General features: G+C 36.7%; 1 protein-coding gene across 5 annotated transcripts in view; it reads left to right on the top strand.

Moving 5' to 3' along the window:
• LOC150093791 (pyruvate dehydrogenase (acetyl-transferring) kinase, mitochondrial-like) overlaps positions 1-22,059 on the top strand; it is a 280,509-nt gene that overhangs the window by 32,213 nt on the left and 226,237 nt on the right. For all 5 annotated transcript variants that reach the window (XM_090413176.1, XM_090413173.1, XM_090413178.1 and 2 more), the window contains exon 3: positions 13,801-13,872. In XM_090413176.1, coding sequence (XP_090269302.1) covers positions 13,801-13,872 — 72 coding nt within the window. The remainder of the gene's footprint in view (positions 1-13,800; positions 13,873-22,059) is intronic.

Raw genomic sequence — 22,059 nt, 5'->3', positions numbered from 1 at the left:
TTGTAAAAAAATTGTCAAGGTTATTACTTAAAGACAACCCATCAGACCCTTTCACAGAAAAAATGGATACTTCACTCACTCACTATCCACTGAAAGCACGTTGAATGTTTTTCCAGAAGAAGAAGAGATGGACACTGGTTGCCCATAGTTCCCAGAATCTAATGAGAAATGTAAATCCAATAAGGGAAAGTCCTCAACCTCCTGGAAACCAGAAATCTACAAAATCTAAACAATAGAAACATTTTTACAATGGAACTGTCATCATGAGTTTCACCAGAATATAGATGATATTAAGCACCTGCTGCCGAAATGCCAATCTTTTTGTTTTTCTCTGCAGGAAACTTATTTAAAACCCAGTGAGGAAACTACCATCAGGAATATCAGTCTTGTACACAAGGAGAGAACTGGAAATGGTCCTGCACATAGCGAAGTAGCTATTCTCGTGGACAGTCATACTCCATTCCATTATGTTCAGCTTAATACTGCTGTGGAAGTGGTATCTAATCACAGTATATTCAATATGTTTACTACTACAGGTTCTAAACTAAATGAAACAGATCTTGTAATGCAACTGCCTCAGTCCATACTCCTAATGGGTGACTTTAGTGACATAACACTCTGTAGGGTAGTGCCAACACGAATAGATGAATTCATGTGATTGAGTGAATTCTTGAGAACTATGACCTCTCCCTTATTAATAATAGAGCTACCTTCTTCCACATGCCTACCTACTCATATTCAGCAATTGATCTTACAATATGCTCCCCTGCCATTTTTCAACTGCTCACATGGGATGTTGATGAAAACATATATGGAAGCAATCCTTTTCTGTTATCAGCACTATGTCTTCACATGAACCACATCCTCCTACCTGGATTTCCATGTGGAAAATGGAATATATTTTCTCATCTTGCGAAATGTAATACCGAAGCTGTTAGTCAAACATCCATTAATGAAGCAGTAAAGCATGCAATTGCTGCAGCAATTCCAGAAACATAATCTCGATTTCCACTCTATCCAAAGCCTTGGTGGAACCAAGCTTTCCATGTAGCCAAAAAAAAAAGATCAAGATAGAGCATGGGTTATATTTCATAGACATCCTTCCACAAGAAACTTAATAGCATTTAAATATGCTCATGCTGAAGCACATCATGTGAGATGTCAGAATCAAAAACAATCATGGATCCAGTTTACATCATTGATTAATCAAACAACTAATGCAAAAACTGTCTGGGATAAAATCTGGAAGATGAATGGGATATAGAACACACTAATTGTCTGCCTTGGTGTGTTCTATATCCCATTCATCCTAAAGATTGATTTATCAATTGATCCTAAAGCTATTGCAGACACTTTGGGCACAAACTTTTCCAAAATCTCAGCAACAACCTCATATCCTCCTGAATTTTTAATGCTGAAAGAGCAGCTAGAGAAACAGCAATTAAGCTTTTGTACCAAGTGCATACAGCCATACAATCACCCATTTAGTAAAGAGAAACTCAAGAGCCCTTTTACTATCTCACCCTAATGCAGTTGGCTCTGATGACATCCATTATGTGATGATAAAACACCTCCAATCATCTTCTATGGATCTCTCTTACTATACAAAAGAATATTTACAGAGGAAAAGTTTCCAGACACTTGGTGTAAGTCGATTGTCATTGCTATCCCAAAGCCAGGAAAAGATCCAACCCAGGTCAATGATGAGATCTAAAACCCTCGTTCCTCACATGCCCTCTTTTACAAGCAGCCTGAAGCAGTTGTCTTTCAAGAACTCGAGAAATTCATTTTCCTTAATCCCAAATGCTATCTGTTCATTCCAATCTATACTGCCATGATTAAAATCAACCATAACAATCACCCTTTCCTTGTTCACTAACCAAAGTTACTTATACATTATTTCATCACTATCCTCCATATTCCCTTGTCTGTAGCAACAGCCAACTAAATCTCTCTCTTCCTATCAACCTCCTCACACGACACTGCCTAAACCATTGCCACTGTTTCCCTCTTTTATGTGTACCTTATGTGGATATAAGATATAATTTTCCTGCTGTCATCAGCAGCATTCTCCCCCACTCCCTTTTTGTCCTTTCTATCCTCACAAAACGCACTGTACACTTCCACTTCTATTCCCGTTAGGATATCATCTTCATTCAACCATGTTTTACTTATTCCAATGATTTTGAGACGAATAAATTAAAAACAACAAAATCCTTTCATCCCCCTTATTCTGATACTCCAGGCATTTGTAAATGAACACAGCAGTTCACTTTTAGGTCTATAACCAGTCCTACCCAAGTTACATGTTGTTTGTGATTTCGTCATCACACCTGCCCTTGTCCATTCACCATTATCACCTCTCACCACATATATCCACTAAGTCTCAACTACCCACATTCTGATCTATTTCATTTCTTTGCTTATCATATCCATACATACATTCACTACTGAATTTAGTTTAATCCTTGATCCAAGTGTAAGCAAACAAAGTTTGCTTACACTTGGATAAAGTGTAAGCAAACTTTGTCCTGAAGTAAGATCTTCAGGACTGAGGCAACTCGTAGTAAAGGTGGACCAAGCTCTCATCACTCCTTGTCTCAGTATCTCCCATAATGCAAAGCACATCTCCTTGCGGACATGTATAATGCTATGCATTAAGGGAAGGGCCACTACCCAGACCAGTTTCGACCTTTATTAAGGTCTCGTCAGTGGGATCCAGACCCAGAAGTGGTGATACTAAGGCAGAAGCAATGGAGAGGTCATATTTACTTATACGAGTTGGTTCACCTTTACTATGAGTTGCCCAGGTGCAAACTTTGTTTGCTTACACTTGGATAAAGGATTAAATTAAATTTATTATATTCTAACCAAGTGGAAAATAAACTTCCAACATCTTTCTCTAAATCCAGAATAATTTAATAATAAGGTGGTACACCTTTTGGCAACTCGTATAAGTAAATATGACCTCTCCATTGCTTCTGCCTTAGTATCACCACTTCTGGGTCTGGCTCCCACTGACGAGACCTCAATAAAGGTCGAAACCGGTCTGGGTAGTGACCGTTCATTATACGTGTCTGCAAGGAGATGTGCTTTGCATTATGGGAGATACTGACAAGGAGTGATGAGAGCTTGGTCCACCTTTACTACGAGTTGCCTCAGTCCTGAAGATACTTCAGGCACAAACTTTGTTTGCTTACACTTGGATAAAGGATTAGACTAAATTCATTATAGTCTAACCAAGTGGAAAATAAACTTCCAATACATTTACTACTTGTTGAAAGTTTATTTTTCACTTGGTTAGAGTATAATAAATTTAGTTTAATCCTTTATCCAAGTGTGAGCAAACAAAGTTTGCACCTGAAAGTATCTTCAGGACTGGGGTAAGGTGGTACAACACCAGGGCACTCCTTGCAAAGGTGGAGCAAGATACCAACACTCCTATCTCAGTATCTTCCATAATGCAAAACACATCTCCTTGTGGATATGTCTAATGTTATGCATTAAGGGAAGGGCCACAACCCAGACTAGTTTCGACCTTTATTGAGGTCTCTTCAGTGGGAGCCAGGCCCAAGTTGAGATACCAGGCAGAAGCATTAGCAGGTCATCTCTACCTATAGGAGTTGCCAAATGGTGTGCCACCCTTTTTTAATAAATTACTCTGGATTTAGAGAAAGATGTTGAAAGTTTATTTTTCAACTTAGTTTGAAGGATTAAATTTTTTTAAGACAGACTAATAATTTTTTAAAGGATTAAACTTAATAAATTTAGTTTAATCCTTTATCCAAGTGTGAGCAAACAAAGTTTGCGCCTGAAAGTATCTTCAGGACTGGGGTAAGGTGGTACAACACCAGGCCTTAATGCATAACATTAGAGATATCTGCAAGGAGATGTGTTTTACATTATGGAAGATACTGAGATAGGAGTGTTGGTAGCTTGCTCCACCTTTGCAAGGAGTGCCCTGGTGTTGTACCACCTTACTCCAGTCCTGAAGATACTTTCAGGTGCAAACTTTGTTTGCTCACACTTGGATAAAGGATTAAACTAAATTTATTATACATTTACTACTTCTTCCAACTTCCACTCTTCCTATGTCATGTTTCCATACCCATTCAGGTTTTCCTCATTTTCTCTTTCCTCTTGCTTCCTGTTCTCTCTTCATCTCGTACTATGTTAAGGAGGGCATAAGAAAAAGGAGTAAGAAGGAGGTTTTTTGCATGGAGTTATGAATGATTGGCACGCATTGCCTGAGAGTGCAATGCCTGCAGAAAATTCGAAGGTATTGAAAGCATGTCATGATGAGCTATGTGTATGAAAGAGGGACCTCTCATAATGAGTCTTTGACTCCATGGGGGGGGGGGGTCTTGAGATAATGATAATAATCAGGAGAGTGAATAGTAGGGTAAGAAAGGCAGAACTTGAATATGAGAAGAGATTGGTTCTGAGATCCAAGAAAAATCCAATAGGATTCGTTCGCTATGTGGGCAGTAGGAGGAGGAGAAATGATTTTGGAAGAATTACATTATTAAATGAAGGATTGAGTAGAGTGACTGACATACATGACATAGTGGAGTTATTTAATGATCACTTTATTATTATTACTTAACACCTCCAAGGAGTCCAAAGACTCACCAAGAGAAGGAACGTACTCTACAACTCTCCATCTCCACCAACTACACCGAACCATCATGTCCATCATAACCTACACCAAAGCCATCTACTGCCCACCACCACCACTAGTATTTTTTATCTGTAAATTGCATGTGTTCTCAAGGCCAGTTTGTCTGTATGAAAAAATCCTGCTATCTCCATATGAGATTGGCTAACTCACCTTCAATTGAAAAAATCCATATAAAGATTCCTCTCATGATGACAAGAATCAAACTAAGACCTTTTTCAATCAAAGGGTGCAATGTACTATCATTCTTTCAATTGTGTTATGGAGGTGCTTATGGGATATTTCCTCTGGAGAAGTAGGTTTTAATACTATAGTGGGATGAGAAGGGGTTTAAAAGTGCAGGAGAAGGAACTTATTTCAAGCACTGAGTATTCTGGGTGTCGATAAAGCAATGGGACTGTATGATTTTTTACCACATGTTTTGAGGGAATGTGCTAATGAATTGAAAGCTCTATTGACTTGGCTTTTCAGTGAGTTTGGCTATGGAGAAAATGCCAAGGAGTGGAAGGATGTGAGATAGTGGCATTGCATAAATGTAGTAGTAGAATATATCAAACTATAAACTAGTATGTATTCATAGATACTTATCTATAGTAGTTGTTCAGATCTTGGAGAAATTAGTGACACACATCATGGCAATCCATTCTGATTACACACCACTCTATGAGAGAAATCTAAATCTCACTCCCCTTCTTGGTAGCATTCGTTCTCAGCTTCCAAGGATGCCATCTCATCCTTTCCACACCCTCCATAAAATGAAAAATTCCATCAACTGAAATATTGTATGATCCTTTCAGAAATTTATAAATATTAATCATATCACCCCTCTTTCTCTTGTTTACTAGTGTCTGCAGTCTGCAAATTCTCAGTCTGTCTTCATAAATAGTATTCTACAATCCTAATATCATTTTTAACTCTCCTTTGCAATCTCTCCACTCAAACAGAATCATAATGGGAACCAGGACACTAGACCCATGCACATTAGTCCAAGCAAGGTCTTATCAAGACCTTGTAAAAAGGCAAAATGACATCCTTATCTTTACATGTCAAAGTTTGTTTCAGCATTGCAATTATCTTTTGAGTTATATTTGCAATATTCTTGTGGTACACTGCTGGTTACACTCCCCTATATATATATATATATATATATGACTTTTTGATATCTGTCAGTCAGCCATCCTATTATCCATGTCAATAGTTTATAATCCAATCCATATTCTCCAATTTATTATTATTAACATCTGATCTCCATTGAGTCGGAGACTAATCTTGGGAGGTACACACTATTGCACACAATGCTTAACCAACTGTGCTTTAAACTGATTCACTGTGTATACATTCACAACACATTCGGGCAATGCATTCCACTCACCAACCACTCTCCAAGCAAAGAACCTTCTCCTCACTCCTCTGTTCACACCCACTTTATACAGTTTCCAGAGATGGACTCTTGTTTCCCCCCCCCCCCCTCTTATTTTAGGAAAAATCTCTTCCATGTCAACTTACCCCGGACTACCTTATATGTCTCAATCGTATCCTCCCCTCCTTCCTCCTATTTGCGAGGCTTTGCAGTTTACATTCTCTCAATCTGCCCTCGTACTCCACATTCCAAAGACCACTAACAATCTTTGTGAATCTTCTCTGGACCCTTTCCAACATATCCTCATCACCATGAAACCCGGCGACCAGATCTGTGCACAATAATCCATATAATGCCTGATCAAGGCCTTATACCAGAGCTTTCCAAACTGTGTGTCATGACATATTAGTGTGTCGGCTGCAGTGTGAAGGTGTGTCGCATGAACATAAAGCGTTAAACAGAATAATCACTGAAAATTTCCACAGCGGAATCCATTTCGCAAAGTACTGGTACGACTTTTAGTTAGCGCCGTTAAAGAAGATATTTGGTCAACCGCTCAAAACCCTCTCCCTGAGTCTATACCGACTTGCATGCAACCATCACCATCAGTTTCGTTTTTGTTGGGGTTTTCTATAGTTCATTCAAGTATGAGTGACAGTAAATGTAAACAGAAGCTAAATTGCACACTAAGGATTCCCAAAAAAGAATGTAATTGCAAGATGTTTTACGTTTTAGAATTTAAATTTCACTTTCAAAATTATATACACAAACTATCTTTTAATTATTTTTAACCTTTAAGAATATTTCATATCAATATATTTCGATAAACAATGGAGAATAAATGCAGCCGAATTCATCCCTGTGGTTTTATCACGTATTAGTCGCTTGGTTTTATTATCATTCAACCAATAAAAATAAAGCACCCCACTTATTCATACAAATGTTATTATTGACGTTTATTCTAACTGCAACGCGAATAAACAAAGAGCTGGTGCTTTTATTTTATTTTAGTTACTGTTAAAGCTTTACAATCAATTCGCACAGTTTTATTTATCAAATTGGTGTTGAATTACCCGTAAAATGGATAAGTTTCCAATTAATAAAAGAAAAGCCAAAGGTGATGTTTGTGATGAACAAAATGTATTGACTATAGTCGAAACTACTCGAGAATCAACTGTTGAACGGTCTGCATTAATACGGAAGAAGTGTAAAGGAAAATTTTCCATGTCTCATTTATACAATAAAGATTATATGAAATTTGGGTTCACATTTTCTGGTAATGAAAACCATCCTTGTCCCCAGTGTTTAGTTTGTGGGGTGAGATACTTGCAAATGAAAGTATGGTACCAAACAAATTAAAGTGCCATTTTACCTCAAAACACAGTCATTTGTCAGAAAAGCCAGTAGAATACTTTATTTCAAAATCTATAAAGAAGCAGTCTACATCGTTCACCAAGAGAATGAAGACATTAGAAAAAGCTCAAAAGGCAAGTTACTTGGTTGCTCAAATAATTGCCAAAAACAAGGAGCCACAAGCTATTGCCGAAACCACTATAAAGGAATCTTGCTGTGCTATTGTTCAAACAGTGTTTGGGCCCGAATTTGAGATAGAAGTTAATAAAATACCTTTGGCAGATGACACGATTGGAAGACTTATTCAAGACATATCTGGTGACATTAAGCTGCAAATAAAAGATATTTTTCAAGACGATAATATGATTTTTACATTGCAGTTAGATGAATCAAGAGATGTCAGTGGGTTAACGCAATTACTCGTTTTTATATGTTTCATTCATACTAACAGAATCATTGAGCAATTCTTGTGTTGTCTAGAGCTTTCAATGAAAACTAGAGACGAAAATATATTTAAAACAGTAGATTGCTTCATGAAGGAAAATAATTTGCTATGGTTAAATTGTGTAGGAATATGTACAGATGGCGCTCCTTCGGTGGTTGGTTCAACAAAAGGTTTCACAGCTTTAGCAAAGAAAGAGAATGAAAATATTATTATTATTATCATCCCAAGACCTCATGGAGTCAAAGACTCATCTGGGAGGACCTTTTATCACACACACATCTCATCATACCATGTCTTAAACACACTCAAACTCCTTGCAGACACCACACTCTCAAGCAAGGCATTCCAATCATTCACAACTCTGAACAAAAAACCTACCCCTCACTCCCCTACTCACACCCTCTTTATACAGTTTCCAGGGATGATATCTGGTTCATCCCTGGAAACTTTATAATTACTCATTGCTTTTTACATCACGAAGCACTAGTCGCGCAAACCACTGGTAATGAATTAAAAAAGGTTATGGACAAAGTTGTTCAAATGATCAATTACATTAAATGTAGATCTCTTTAAATCAAGATTATTTGCTAAAATTTGTGGAGATATGAGGGCAAAATTTAAAAAACTTATACCACACTCAGAAATTCGTTGGCTGTCAAGAGGTCGAATGCTTTGTCGTGTTTATGAATTGAGGGAAATGATGCTTAAACGTTTTGAGGAAAATCAACAAAATTAATTCTGAAATCTAATTCAAAACAAATTATGGTGCACAAAATTGGCATATCTTGCTGACATATTTGAACATTTGAATAAAATAAACACCAGTATGCAAGGAAAAGGAGAAAATATCTTAACAGCAGTGGATAAATTTTGTGCTATGAGAGACAAGATAGAAATTTGGAAAAGGAAAGTGAAAGAAGGAAATTTTGAAATGTTTTCCAAAACTGCAGACTGTGAACTAAAATGTGATATCAGCTTGCTAATTGTTGACCATTTAACAATGCTCGGAGAGAAAATTCATCACTACTTCCCAAATATTGAAATACAAGACTATGATTGGATCAGAAATCCATTTTTTTCAATTGCAACGATTAACTTGTCACTTGTTGAAGAAGAAGAATTAGCTGAAATAAAAAATGATCAAAGTCTGTTAATGATGTATGAAGAGGGTGATTTAGACAACTTTTGGATTCGTGTTTCAAAAATGCATCCAAACATAGGTAAAAAAGCGTTAAAAATTCTTTTGCAGTTTTCTACTACATACATGTGTGAGGTATCCTTTTCAACGAAATGCAAACTTGAAAACATTGAAACGTGGAAGCTTAATGCTTGATGATGAAATGCGAGTGTCTTTCTACTATTCCACCAAATATTGAAAAGTTGTGTTCATCCCACGGAGCTCATATATTTCATTAAAATTCTATTATTATATATTTCTTTCTTTTCTTTCTATTTCTTACAACAATGACATTAATCTTGGCAGTAAATATAAATATATTATATATTTTTATTTTGTATATTTTATTATATATAAAAATACAGTATGATTGAAAAAACTCAACAAGCGAGCTATGAAATCTGTTTTCCCTATATTAAATACATTGAAAAATTAAGAAGAGAGAATCATTTCGGTTCATACTGTATTATATATTTTTAATAAAAATGAAAGGTTTTTATAAGATAGGTTGTGTCGTGAAACAAGTTTAACCTCTGGTTTGCTAATAGATTGTGTCGTGTCCTCAAGACAAGAGTATAGTCTAACTATATCACGCAACCTTTAAAGGAGTTGTATGATATTTGATCTTATCAAATATCAGAAGGAGTTGCTTGTTATAGTAATGATGGGATCAGTTTTAAAAGGAGTAAGTGATTAATCACTTACTATAAATAGTGAATTTTTATTAACCCGGTATCGGATGAACAGGAAGAGATTTTTAGATAAACCTTCTAAAAGTTATACAAAATATATTGTAAAAGCATATACTTAAACTTCATCTGATCTGGCCATGTGACCCATGAAAGGCACATCAGACTGAATTACTGTGCCGCGAAATTATGTTTGTCTAAAAAGTGTGTCACCAACATGAAAAGTTTGGAAAGCACTGCCTTATACAATGTCATAACCTCTATTTCTGCATGTCAGGGTCCTCTGCATCATTGCCATTATCTGATGCAGAGGACCTGAAATACATGGGTTATATTGCACAAGTTGACCCATGAATTTCAGGTCCTTGTCCACCATCACTCCTAGATCTCTCATCTCCTCTACTTCCTTTAAAATTTTCCCACGAAGTGTATACTTCGTAAAGTATTCACTTGGTGGGGAAACTCCTTCCCCAAAGAGTAGGTGTCCTCTCTTGTTGAGTCTTTGGACTCTCTGGAGGTGTCATGCAATAATAGCCACTTTTCAAGTCATTATTGAATGATTTCTGTCACCAACTGGCAGAATAATTACGTCTTTAACTGAAACCCTCTGTGATGCTATAATCAAATCTAACACTCTTTGACCTAGAGTTATTTCTGTCACATGCTGCTTGAATAAGTTGACTCACAATAGCTCAATAAAGTCAGTTTCATTCTTCTCCTGAGAGTTTACTGTTACCCAATCAATGTTTGAATAATTAAAGTTAACCATTATGATTACTCTTTTCTCACACATCGTCTTTATTCATCAACATCATCATCATGCATATCAAGGATTTAGGCCTAGCGTGGCCTGTTCCGGCCTTAGAAGTCATTGTTGAATCTTTTAAGAGGATGTCCTGGTTTTCTTTTTCCTAATGGCTTGTACTTTAAGGCTTGTTTTGGTGATGCATTTCTTCATCTCTAGCAACTGGTCCACCAGGTCTGTAACAACACCCCACTATGTATTTGATCTTGTTAGATTCCCCCTCACACCAGATGGCTTTAAACTCACTGCCACATGAAAAATTATTACTAGTATTACAATCATAAGTCTCAACACTCACTGGATTCAAGTCATCCAATATCATTAGCAGCACACCCCCTTCTTTCCTATTCTATCTATCCTTCCTAAAAATACTGTACCCTTTACACTCAATACTAGTTAGTATATCTGATTCTGATAGCCAGATCTCACTAATGTCTACAATTTGAGGTCTCAACATAATGACCAGGGCAACAAACTCTACTCCTTTGTTTCTGATACTCCTAGCATTCGAATATGTACAGACATAATAAGCTACCTACAGGTTCTTTTGTATACTCTTGCCTGTAGTTTGCGTGACACAGTTGAACAACTTGCAGATCTCTGTTCTTCTCTGGTGCATTATATATGCAGACATCTTTTCACACATTTGATGGGTATGAACCGGACAAACACAAAGCCAAACTCGTTCTCTCCTTGTAATTATTTCCATGATAATACCCATTCCCGTCATTATTGCAGTTTGCATAATATTGTTTCTCTTACAGACAGTCATCATTCCTTCCATTATAATTTCATTTCTCTGACTCTCTGTGTTAGGTCTCATACCAGTTATTAGATTTTCAATTTGCTGATGATGAAAAATTGAGAAGGATAATGCAATCGTTGTTGCCTTACAGGAGGACTTGAATAGATTATTGTCTGGTGGACAGGAGGGGGAGGGGAGATATGGTAGAGACCTACAGGTTGGTGGGGGTTTGTTGTGGGATCAATGCTGGAAAGGTTTTGCAGAGAATAGTGGGAGATGAGGGGAGAACCAGAGGTCATCCCTGGAGGCTGTATGGGGTGTGTGGGGGGAGGGGGAGGCTGGTTTTTTTCATTCAGAGTTGTGAATGATTGGAGTGCCTTGCCTGAGGGTGTGGTGTCTGCGGGGAGTTTGAGTGTGTTTAAGACATGGTGTGATGAGATGTGTGTGATGGGGGGGACCTCTCAGATGAGTCTTTGACTCCATGAGGTCTTGGGGTGATAATAATAATAATAATTACATGAATGGGTAGGTCAATGGAACTATCAGGTCAATGTTGCAGAGTGGAAGGTTCTGAAATTTGGTAAGCAACAATAAAATGCAAAGTGTATGCTTAGTGGGGAAACTAGTGTGTTGTGATATACAGGGTGTTCGGGATAAATTTGACAGTTTCGTAAGGAAAAAGAAAATCTTCTTTGTATCTATTAAATTTAATGAATTGACAAAAAAACATTACAGGCAGAGTTAATTACAATACTATCAACAAGATTTACTCAAAATAACCACCATTAGCATCGATCACAGCTTCAATTCTGCTTCGGAACCTCGAACAAGCTGATGCTACAGTCTCCCTGGGAAGGGCCGCAAAAACTGTTTTAATTTTATCCATTAACTGGGCTTTTGTATTACTGGAAGTGTGATTGGTGTCTTTTTCAACTGCGCCCCATACAAAATAATCCATGGGGTTAAGGTCTGGGGAGTTTGGAGGCCAAACATTTGGACTGGTGAAGTCGTAGAAATTTTCAGACAACCATTTTTGACTTTTCCCAGAGGTGTGGCAAGGGGCCGAATCCTGCTGCCATACATACGGCCTACCATTGGCTACCCTTGTTATCCAGGGCTTGACTACAGTTAGCAACTCCACGAACAAAGCCCGAATTCCAATGCCAGGGTTCTTCAACACCTGTTCCTGCAGATTTGCGAGGAATTCTGCTGTACGAACGCAATCAGATCGTCTGCTAGGGATCTTTCTTCTTGCTACATCCTCGTAGTCACCATTGCAAGTCTCTAGTTCATGCCTGATTGTTTTTACTGTATTCAGGGAGCATTGGGCAGCAGTCGTAATATCCTTATTTTGATGGCAGGCACGAATCATCATGATACAAGTTATTCTCTTCCATGATTCAGGTGAGTTCCAGCTATCCATCCTTTCTGACATCTTGTATATGAATGAAGAAGGGTCCAAACTTTTAAATGAAGAGAAGTGTGTGTTAATACATGTAACTTACGGAAAAATATAATTAATTATAAATATGTCAAATTTATCCCGAACACCCTGTATGAACCTGAAGTTCATATATCACATTACACTAGTTTTTGAAGTTGTCATATCAGATAATGGCAGTGATACAGAGAAATTGGCATGCAGAAAGAGAGGTTATGGTTCCATTGTATAAGGCCTTTATCAGGTCTCATATGGATTATTGTGCACAGATTTGGTCCCCTGGTTTTCATAGTGTTGAGGAATATGTTAGAAAGGTCCAGAGAAGATTTGTAAAGGTGATGATTGTTTTTTGGAATGTGTGGTATGAGGGCAGCTTGAGGGAATGTAATTTGTAAAGCCTTGTGAATAGGAGGAGAGGAGATATGATTGAGACATATAAGTTGGTCATGGGTTGTTACCCTTTTAACATGGAAGAAACTTTTTATAGAATGGGAAAAACAAGAGACTGTCCTGGAAACTGTATATGGAGTGTGTGAGGAAAAGAATGAGGAGAAGATTCTTTGTATAGAGACTGGTTGGTAAGTGCATTGTATTTCCCGAGTGTTTTGTGAATACAGGCACATTGAATCATTTTAAGGCACGGTTTGATGGGCTTTCTGTGTGATAGTGTGCATCTTCCACAATGAGTCTCTGACTCCATGGAGGTGTGATGATAATAGTAATAATAATAATAATTGCTTTTCAACTGAAAGTGAGTTAGCCAGTTTCATATGGAGGTAGCAGGGTGTTTCTCTTAGGTATTAAGATTTTTCTTCATTTTAATTGTATCACGAATTCAAAACACTTACAACCTGAACTACTTTAGGAAGACTGTTTTCTTACTAAATTCAGGGTACAAAATATCTGAGAGTACCATTACCGTATATGTAATGAGAAGAAAACTCAGTGCTTGTCTTTAACTTATAACCTCAACAGGAAACATTTTTATCTTTTAATGGCACAGATATTCATAATTTTACATTCATAATTGTCAACTTTTGTAGTACCTTTCATATGTAAAAGCATTCATGTTAAAAAGACGAGTAATATTTTCTATTCCCATCTTAGGTATAAAGCAAGTTTTGAAGAATTATTAGAATATGAAGGTGTTAGTGAAGATGATAAAACTATTTTACAAAGGTATGAATTACTTATGAATGTGAAGTCTAAAACTAAAGATATGCTGATTTTAATTATTTTGATAATTTATTATCCTTCGAGGAGTGATTTCAGTAAATTTGACAGTGTCCATCTACTCATTTGTAACTGTGCATTCAGCTTGTACTTCAAAGTAATCATTTCTCTACAGTTTATCTCACTGATGATGAGATACTAACTGGCAATTGACCATATTGATAATGAGATAGAAACCACTAGTTGCTAGCTTATGAGTTTAAATAATGTAGTTGTAAAATAAATTATATAGAAAGATTAAGCATGTAATCTGGAAGAAGGCAATATAGAGTCAATATAAGATGAGAGTAATAATCAGTTATGTGATGAGTTTAAAGCACAGGCTAGAAAGGTAACTTGATAGCAAAAGTAGCAATTTGCCAGTTAGAGTAAGAAAATTCAAGGATTCTTTCAATATGTGGCTTATAGAAGAAAGAATGATTATGAGAGGATGATATTAATTGATTAAAATAGTAGATGGGTAACTATTGTACTGGTAACCCTCGTATAACATGGTACTTATACAACGCGGTTTCGATATAACGCTGTCTGCAAATTATAGTAACCCTTGTTCAATGCGGTACTTATAACATAAGTACCGCATTGATATAACATGGTCTACAAATTGTAGTAACTCTTTATCTTTTCATATATTTTTCACCGCGCAACTTAAAAATCAAATTTTATCTTCATTAAATTTGCGTCTGCATGTATCGCGCATCTAGTTATAAGTAGAGAATTTATATTAGGGTACCCTTTAGCATGCATGTAATTGTTTACCGTATAAAGTGTTTATTGTTGAAATTGTCTTCGGTTTCTGCCAGGAAAGCGCATTAAAAATCATAAGTATGTTAATCTCAAGCTGAGCACTTTATTTTCTGGTGAGTAACATACAATGTGTGATGCTTTTTTTATGTAAAAAAATATTTTTATAGCAATGACCACTTAGCGGGCTTTTGCGATATGGTTGAAAATGAAATTAGTGAATTAATTGGCAGGGTAATAGGTTTAAATGAGGATGAACTGTTACAGATGACTAAATGTGATGTTTTTTATGTAAAAAAATTATTTTTATAGCAATGGCCACTTAGTGGACTTTTGCGATATGGTTGAAAATGAAATTAGTGAATTAATTGATGGGGTAATAGGTTAAATGAGGATGAACTGTTACAGTTAATAGATGACTAAATGTGATGCTTTTTTATGTAAAAAAATTATTTTTTATTATTTTTATAGCAATGGCCACTTAGCAGGCTTTTGCGATATGTTGAAAATGAAATTAGTGAATTAATTGACGGGGTAATAGGTTTAAATGAGGATGAACTGTTACAGTTAATAGATGACGTCGAACCAAATGGCAGGGAAAATTCTGCCGAAGATTCTGATTGTGATGAATCCATTAAAGAATTCAGTTTAAAGAAATTAGCAGAAGAATTGGACTTGGCAAGAAAGTTAGGAAGTTATTTTACGGATAATGATCCCTCGATGGAAGCTCCAGGAAATTCATGAGACTACTGGATATTTGTTCAGCTCCATATTATGAACTTAATTGATAAGCAAGGTCTTATTACTGACTTGATAACTAAACTAGCTGAAGTATGCAATGAGAATTATACAAATGATGTCTAAGAGATTTCAAGTGATGACGACGTCCGACCACTCTTAAATAAAGAACATTTATTTAAGAGTGGTCGGACGTCGTCTGACCACCATTTATTTATTTTGCCTAAACATTTATGCATTATGAGCAATGAAGTTTATGTACAATTTGTATTCAAGTTTATACTATGTATTTGTTTCATAGTTTATATTTTCTTAACTTATACGAATTACCTGAGTTAAATAAAAATATTTTTTGTTGAATATGTCATTGTTGTTTATATAATTTAAAAAAAATGATTTCGGAACATAACCCTACGTTTTCTGTGATCTGAGTCTTGCATAATGCGATTTATATAATGCGTCGTTTCTGTGGAACTTAACATCTGTGTTATACGAGGGTTACCTGTATATGATATAACTGAGATATTTAATGTGTAGTTTATTAAGATATTTCATCCTCATAGGTGCAACATAATGTGTAGCTTATGTCCATTGGAAAATGGTGTAGGCAGGTGAGAGAGGTATACGAGGAATGAATCCCAAAAAACGTGAAAAGATAAATTTGTTTCACTTCACAAAGAGGGAAAGAGAGAATTAGTCAACTTTGAATGGTAGTTTCATCTGTTTATTGAGTTGATTACAGGATTGATGATATGACATTATTAACATTGGACTTCCATGAAAGACTCATTATGGGAGGTCCTTCACTGTTGCACACAAAGCTCATTAAACCATGCCTTAAACTCATTCAAGGGTTCCTCACTCACCACACACACACTCTAAGGCAGTACATTCCATTCACCATTCTCTATGTAAAGTTACTGCCCCCTCCCCCCATTGCTCACACCACAAATTTCAATATTGGCCTCTTTTTCTACCCTTTTCTCTCTCTTTCCATTTTATGAAAAATCTCTTCCACGTTAATTTGGTAACAATCCCTTACCAACTTGTATGTCTGAATCATATCTCCATGCTTCTACACGAGGTTCTTCAAATGGCATTCCCTCAGTCACTCTTCATACCCACATTCCAAAGTCTGGAAACACTTTCTTTTGTCGATCATCTCTGGATCTTTTCTGCATTTAAACAAGATTTTCTTATATATATATATATATATATATATATATATATATCAATCCCCACCATGAGAGATCTCAAAATCTAGAACATAAGTTATTTTATAGATCAACTGTGTGTGCCAGTGATTAGCGAGAAGAAAGGAATCTGTTAATGTTTCTTGAAGAGCTGTGAGTTGTAATCCTTTTCCATTAGGAATGAAAAAAGGCAGCAAATGAAGGCAAGGAAATCTTAAACCAACCTGATTATAGTTATAATAAATTTGTAGGCTTCACATTACCAACTCTGTCGACTGCACCAATTTGTTATATTATTAATGTGGGAGTTTGTTATACTTTAGTATGTCTGAGCTTGATCTGCTCTACATATGTTATTCCCTACCTATGCCCAACCTATATTTAAAGACAGTTGTGGTGTAAAATAACAATACATTTATATGATGATGTAAAATAACAATACATCAATACAAAAATGGAAATACATTTCCCATTTTTGTTGGTTAGAATGTTCCAGATTCATATCTGTGATAGTTTATTTACTTCAGGATCAACATGTTGTGTTCCAAAAAATGAAACTGAAAAATGAAAAATGAGACATATGTTATTCCCCACCTATGCCCAACCTATATTTAAAGACAGTTGTGGTGTAAAATAACAATACATTTATATGATGATGTAAAATAACAATACATCAATACAAAAATGGAAATACATTTCCCATTTTTGTTGGTTAGAATGTTCCAGATTCATATCTGTGATAGTTTATTTACTTCAGGATCAACATGTTGTGTTCCAAAAAATGAAACTTGAAAATGAAAAATGAGACATATGTTATTCCCCACCTATGCCCAACCTATATTTAAAGACAGTTGTGGTGTAAAATAACAATACATTTATATGATGATGTAAAATAACAATACATCAATACAAAAATGGGAATTGTTGTATTGTTCAATTCCCATTTTTGTTGGTTAGAATGTTCCAGATTCATATCTGTTATAACGTATTTACTTCAGGATCAACATGTTGTGTTCCAAAAAATGAAACTCAATTATTAAAAATATTTTAAACATATATTTACATTCAATAAATAATACATACAAGAACTAATTAAATGACCACTTTTATATCAATATAAATGAGCTCAATAAATTTCTCTCATACTCTTAACTTCTACCGTTAATTCAATACTTAGTGAATGTATGAAATATTTTACAAAATAAACTGAAAATAGCATTCAGTTAAATATTCTGTAGTCTCATTTAGCCATGTAAAAGTTTCCTGTAATGCATCTATCTTTCAATTTTCCAAAGTAGATATGAAGAAAAAATTCCACAAACAACAGAAATATATTAATTGAGCAGTTCCAAATACATTTCCAATACTAGAACTTTTGTTGCAGATTCTAAATTGCTCCTTGGAGTATATATCACTTGCTTTAATTGAGCACAAAATATTTTCACGTACAAAAGCTTGATGTATCATAATGTATTTAAATTATTTATTTCACAGTTCCGTATCCTTGAAAAGTAATTCAAAATGCAAAAACTTTTCCGATATTTGAAAACTTAACTCAGTAGTTTATTAAACTCTTCATCTCTGCTTCCTTGCTTGCCTACTCTTTACTCTGTAGTGTTCCTGTTACCAAATGACAGCTGTTCTAAAATAACAACAACTTCAGGGGAACGGTCGTGTTTTCAGGGAGCTCCCGAAAGCTAAGTACAATTTTGAATGGAAATTAGAATATATGTTGAAAATCATAACATAATATTGTCTAAATTTGGTAGCTTGTTGTGTCTGTGTGATTTTGGTGTAAATTCCGTAAATTAATTTAGTCTTTAACGATACGTTTCATATATTTGAATATGGCGCCAATGCGACGTAAGATAATGGCGTCCAAAAATACGACGCCATTGTTCAAAAACTATAATGTGAGAGAATTTGTCCAATGTGATGTGTGTGGAATGTATGCATTCCCGAATGAGGCTGGAGTATGGATTGAAAGTGATAATGGTGGGAGAATGTGTAGAAAGTGTATGCAAAGTGAGGAGTCGAAGTATGTGTCAGGTTGTGAGACAGTTATGGTTGAAGAAAGCCAGAATGCGAGTGAAAATAGTGGATCGATAGGGAATTGCGGTGTACAAGATGGCAATGTGAGCGGTGATCTAAGAAAGAGCGAGAGCAATTATACAGAAAGAGAAAATGGTTTGAATGATAAAAAAAATGAGGAATTATTTGTAGGAAGTGAGATCGCTAGGCTGCGCGCAGTGATACAAGATGCGCAGCGGCAATTAGAGCACCTGCAAAACTCTTTCCAGAGTGATTCGGCTAACGTAAATAAACAGCGTGGGCGAGTTTCCGAAATGAAGGAGAGAGTGTTGTATGGTGACTCGTTATTAAGAGGAGTAATAGATGGGAGTGTAACTAAATCGTACTTACCGGGTGCGAAATTTAAGGATGTAAGTGAGAGCATTAGAGTGCAAAAACAGAGGGTGAAAGAAATAACAATTGTGGCTGGTACGAATGAATTGAAAGGTGATAAATTTTTTATGAGAGAGGACTTGAAAGTATTGTTAAAGGTAGCGAAAGAAAAGAGTGACAGAGTTAGAATGGTGAGTCTGTTACCGCGGTATGACAGAGAGGAGTTTAGAAGGAGGGCCATAATCGCAAATGATATTATGCGCAGGTTATGCGGACGGTGTGGTGTGGAATTTGTGGACGTGTGGATTGAGTTTGATGGGCGAAAGGACTTATACAAGATGGATGGCCTGCATTTGAATGGACTTGGTGTGCGGAGACTGGAAAAAGTGTTGCTGAATGAAGTGAAAATGGATGTGCAGAACCAGGGAAACTAGAACTACCAAGGAGGGGGGGAAGTGGATATCCAGACATCAGTGAGACAGTTGAGTGTAAAAATGTATATAATGTACCTGAGCCAGCAATAAGGACAAAAAATGGGAATGGGATATTTAGAATAACGCATCAAGATAGGGGTGGGACAAAGGGAACACTGCAATTCATGTATACTAATGCCAGGAGTATTAGGAACAAGAAGGAAGAATTTTTGGCCTTGATTGGCTCTTCCTGGCCACAGGTTATTGGCATTAGTGAAACATGGCTGACGGAAGATGATATAGTTAGTGGGATAGAATGTGTAGGTTATAGTATGTTTAGGAGGGACAGAGAGAATAAAATTGGGGGAGGGGTGTTATTGATGATAGCTGATGAACTGCAGCCAAGGAGAATTGAAGTATTGCAGGATAGTGAAAGGAGCTCATTTGAGGCTATTTGGTGTGAGATTGATACTGGCAGAATAAAATATACAGTTGGGTGCTGCTGTAGACCAGGTGATGGAATAGATGGTGGAGATGGTATGCATAAACAAATTGATGAAATGAGTGGAAGGAGGGTAATTATTATGGGGGATTTCAACTATGGTAACATTGATTGGAAGGAGGAGAGGACACATGTGAGGAAGGAAATGGATTTTATTCAATTATTAAGGTATAACTATCTGAAACAGCATGTAATTGAAAATACTAGGGGTGCGAGAGTGCTTGACCTGGTAATAGTATCTGAGAATTTGACTGTAATGAATATGACCATGTTGCCACCTATTGGTGAGAGTGATCATAAGGTCTTGACCTGGGAGGTGGCTAAAGGTGTGAAATTTGTGATTAAGACAGGGTATATGTGGAATTACCGTGCTGGCAAGTATGACAAGCTTAGGAGATTGCTTGGATCAGTGTCATGGCATGTACAACTGCAAGGGCTGGACGTCGATAGAGCATGGGAAGTGATCAAAGAGCATTTACAGGAGGTTATGGCTGATTGTATACCTAAGGTCCGAATAGTGAAACAAGGAGGGGTTAAATGTATGAATAACACCATTAAGCTTGAGCTGCAAAAAAAGAAACAACTATGGAGGGAATTTAAAGAAAGGGGTGACCTGCAGGCACACGAACGGTATAAAGTACAGGCCAGAAGGGTAACGAGTGTGGTAAAAACAGCAAAAGCCGATTATGAAAGGAAACTAGCTATGCAAGCAAAAGAGAATCCCAAACAGTTCTTTCAATATGCTGCAAGCAAGAAAAAAACTGTACATGGCAAAATGATTTTAAGGAATGACGATGGTAAAGAGTTCACTGAACCAGTCGATATAGTGGAGTTACTGAGCGCGCACTTTGCAAAATTATATCATCCAGGTGGTGACGTTGAAAAAATGAAGGAACCATTAGTTTATATGGGAATTGTGATGAATGAAGTGGAGGTGAATAGTCTATTACAGAACCTTAATGTGAATACATCTGTGGGATTGGATGGTATACCGGCACGGGTCTTGCATGAAGCGGCTAATGAATTATCAGTGCCCTTGACCATGTTGTTTAATCTGAGTCTCAGGTCTGGCTTAGTCCCGAAGGCGTGGAAAGAGGGGAAAATAGTTTCACTGCATAAAGGAGGATCCAAGACTATGGTTGCAAATTACCGACCGATCAGCATATCAGGAGTCATCGTCAAGGTCTTGGAGAAAGTAGTCAAGGGAAAAATACAGAAATGGATTGATGAAAATGAGATACTGTACAGAGGACAGCATGGCTTTGTGAAGGGTAGATCATGCCTCAGTAACTTGCTCAAGTTTTATAACAAGGTGACTGCTGAACTGGATAAGGGAAATGGGTTTACAGTGATACTGCTGGACCTGGCAAAGGCGTTTGACAGGATACCACATGGAATTCTAATCCGTAAACTACAACATATGGGAATGGATATAGGGTTGGTGAGATGGATAGCTGGGTGGTTGATGGAGAGATATCAAAGAGTAGTTTATTCAGGAGTAGAGTCCAAAAAACGGCCTGTGACTAGTGGTGTGCCACAGGGTTCTGTTCTTGGACCACTGCTGTTTAATCTTTTCATTAACGATATAGGGAAGGGTCTAAGTGGGACAGTTCATTTGTTCGCTGATGATGCAAAGTTGGGTAGGGCGATAGTGAATGCAGAAGATGTCAAAGTCTTGCAAGATGACTTAGATAGATTGGAGTTCTGGACTAAGGAGAATGGATGTCAATTTAATGTGACAAAATGTAAGGTTATGCATTTCGGAGTGAAAAGATTAGCAGCAGTATACCACATTGGTGGAACTGTACTCCAAGAGATTGATGAGGCCAGGGACTTGGGAGTGTTGGTGGATAGGGAGATGAAGTTTAGGGGGCACATTGCGAAAGTAGCTAAATCAGCTCATCAACTCACTTGGTTGTTGAAAAATACCTTGACGAGCAGAGAAAAACAAGTTATTGTACCTCTGTACCGAGCCCTGATAAGACCTCATCTCGACTACTGTGCCCAGATTTGGTCACCTCGGTTCCTTCTTGATGGGGAGGAGGTGGAGAGGATCCAGAGGCGAGTGACTAAGATGATAGCAGGTCTATGGAATGAACCATATGAGAACAGGTTGAAGATTTGTGGGTTGCAGAAACTA

Source organism: Typopeltis vanoorti, chromosome 23 (assembly GCF_054136105.1).
Source record: "Typopeltis vanoorti isolate ZY-2024b chromosome 23, IOZ_Tvanoo_1.0, whole genome shotgun sequence".
NCBI lineage: Eukaryota > Metazoa > Arthropoda > Arachnida > Uropygi > Thelyphonidae > Typopeltis > Typopeltis vanoorti.
The sequence above is the reverse complement of the archived record's forward strand: the minus strand, read 5'-3'. Positions and strand labels throughout refer to the sequence as shown.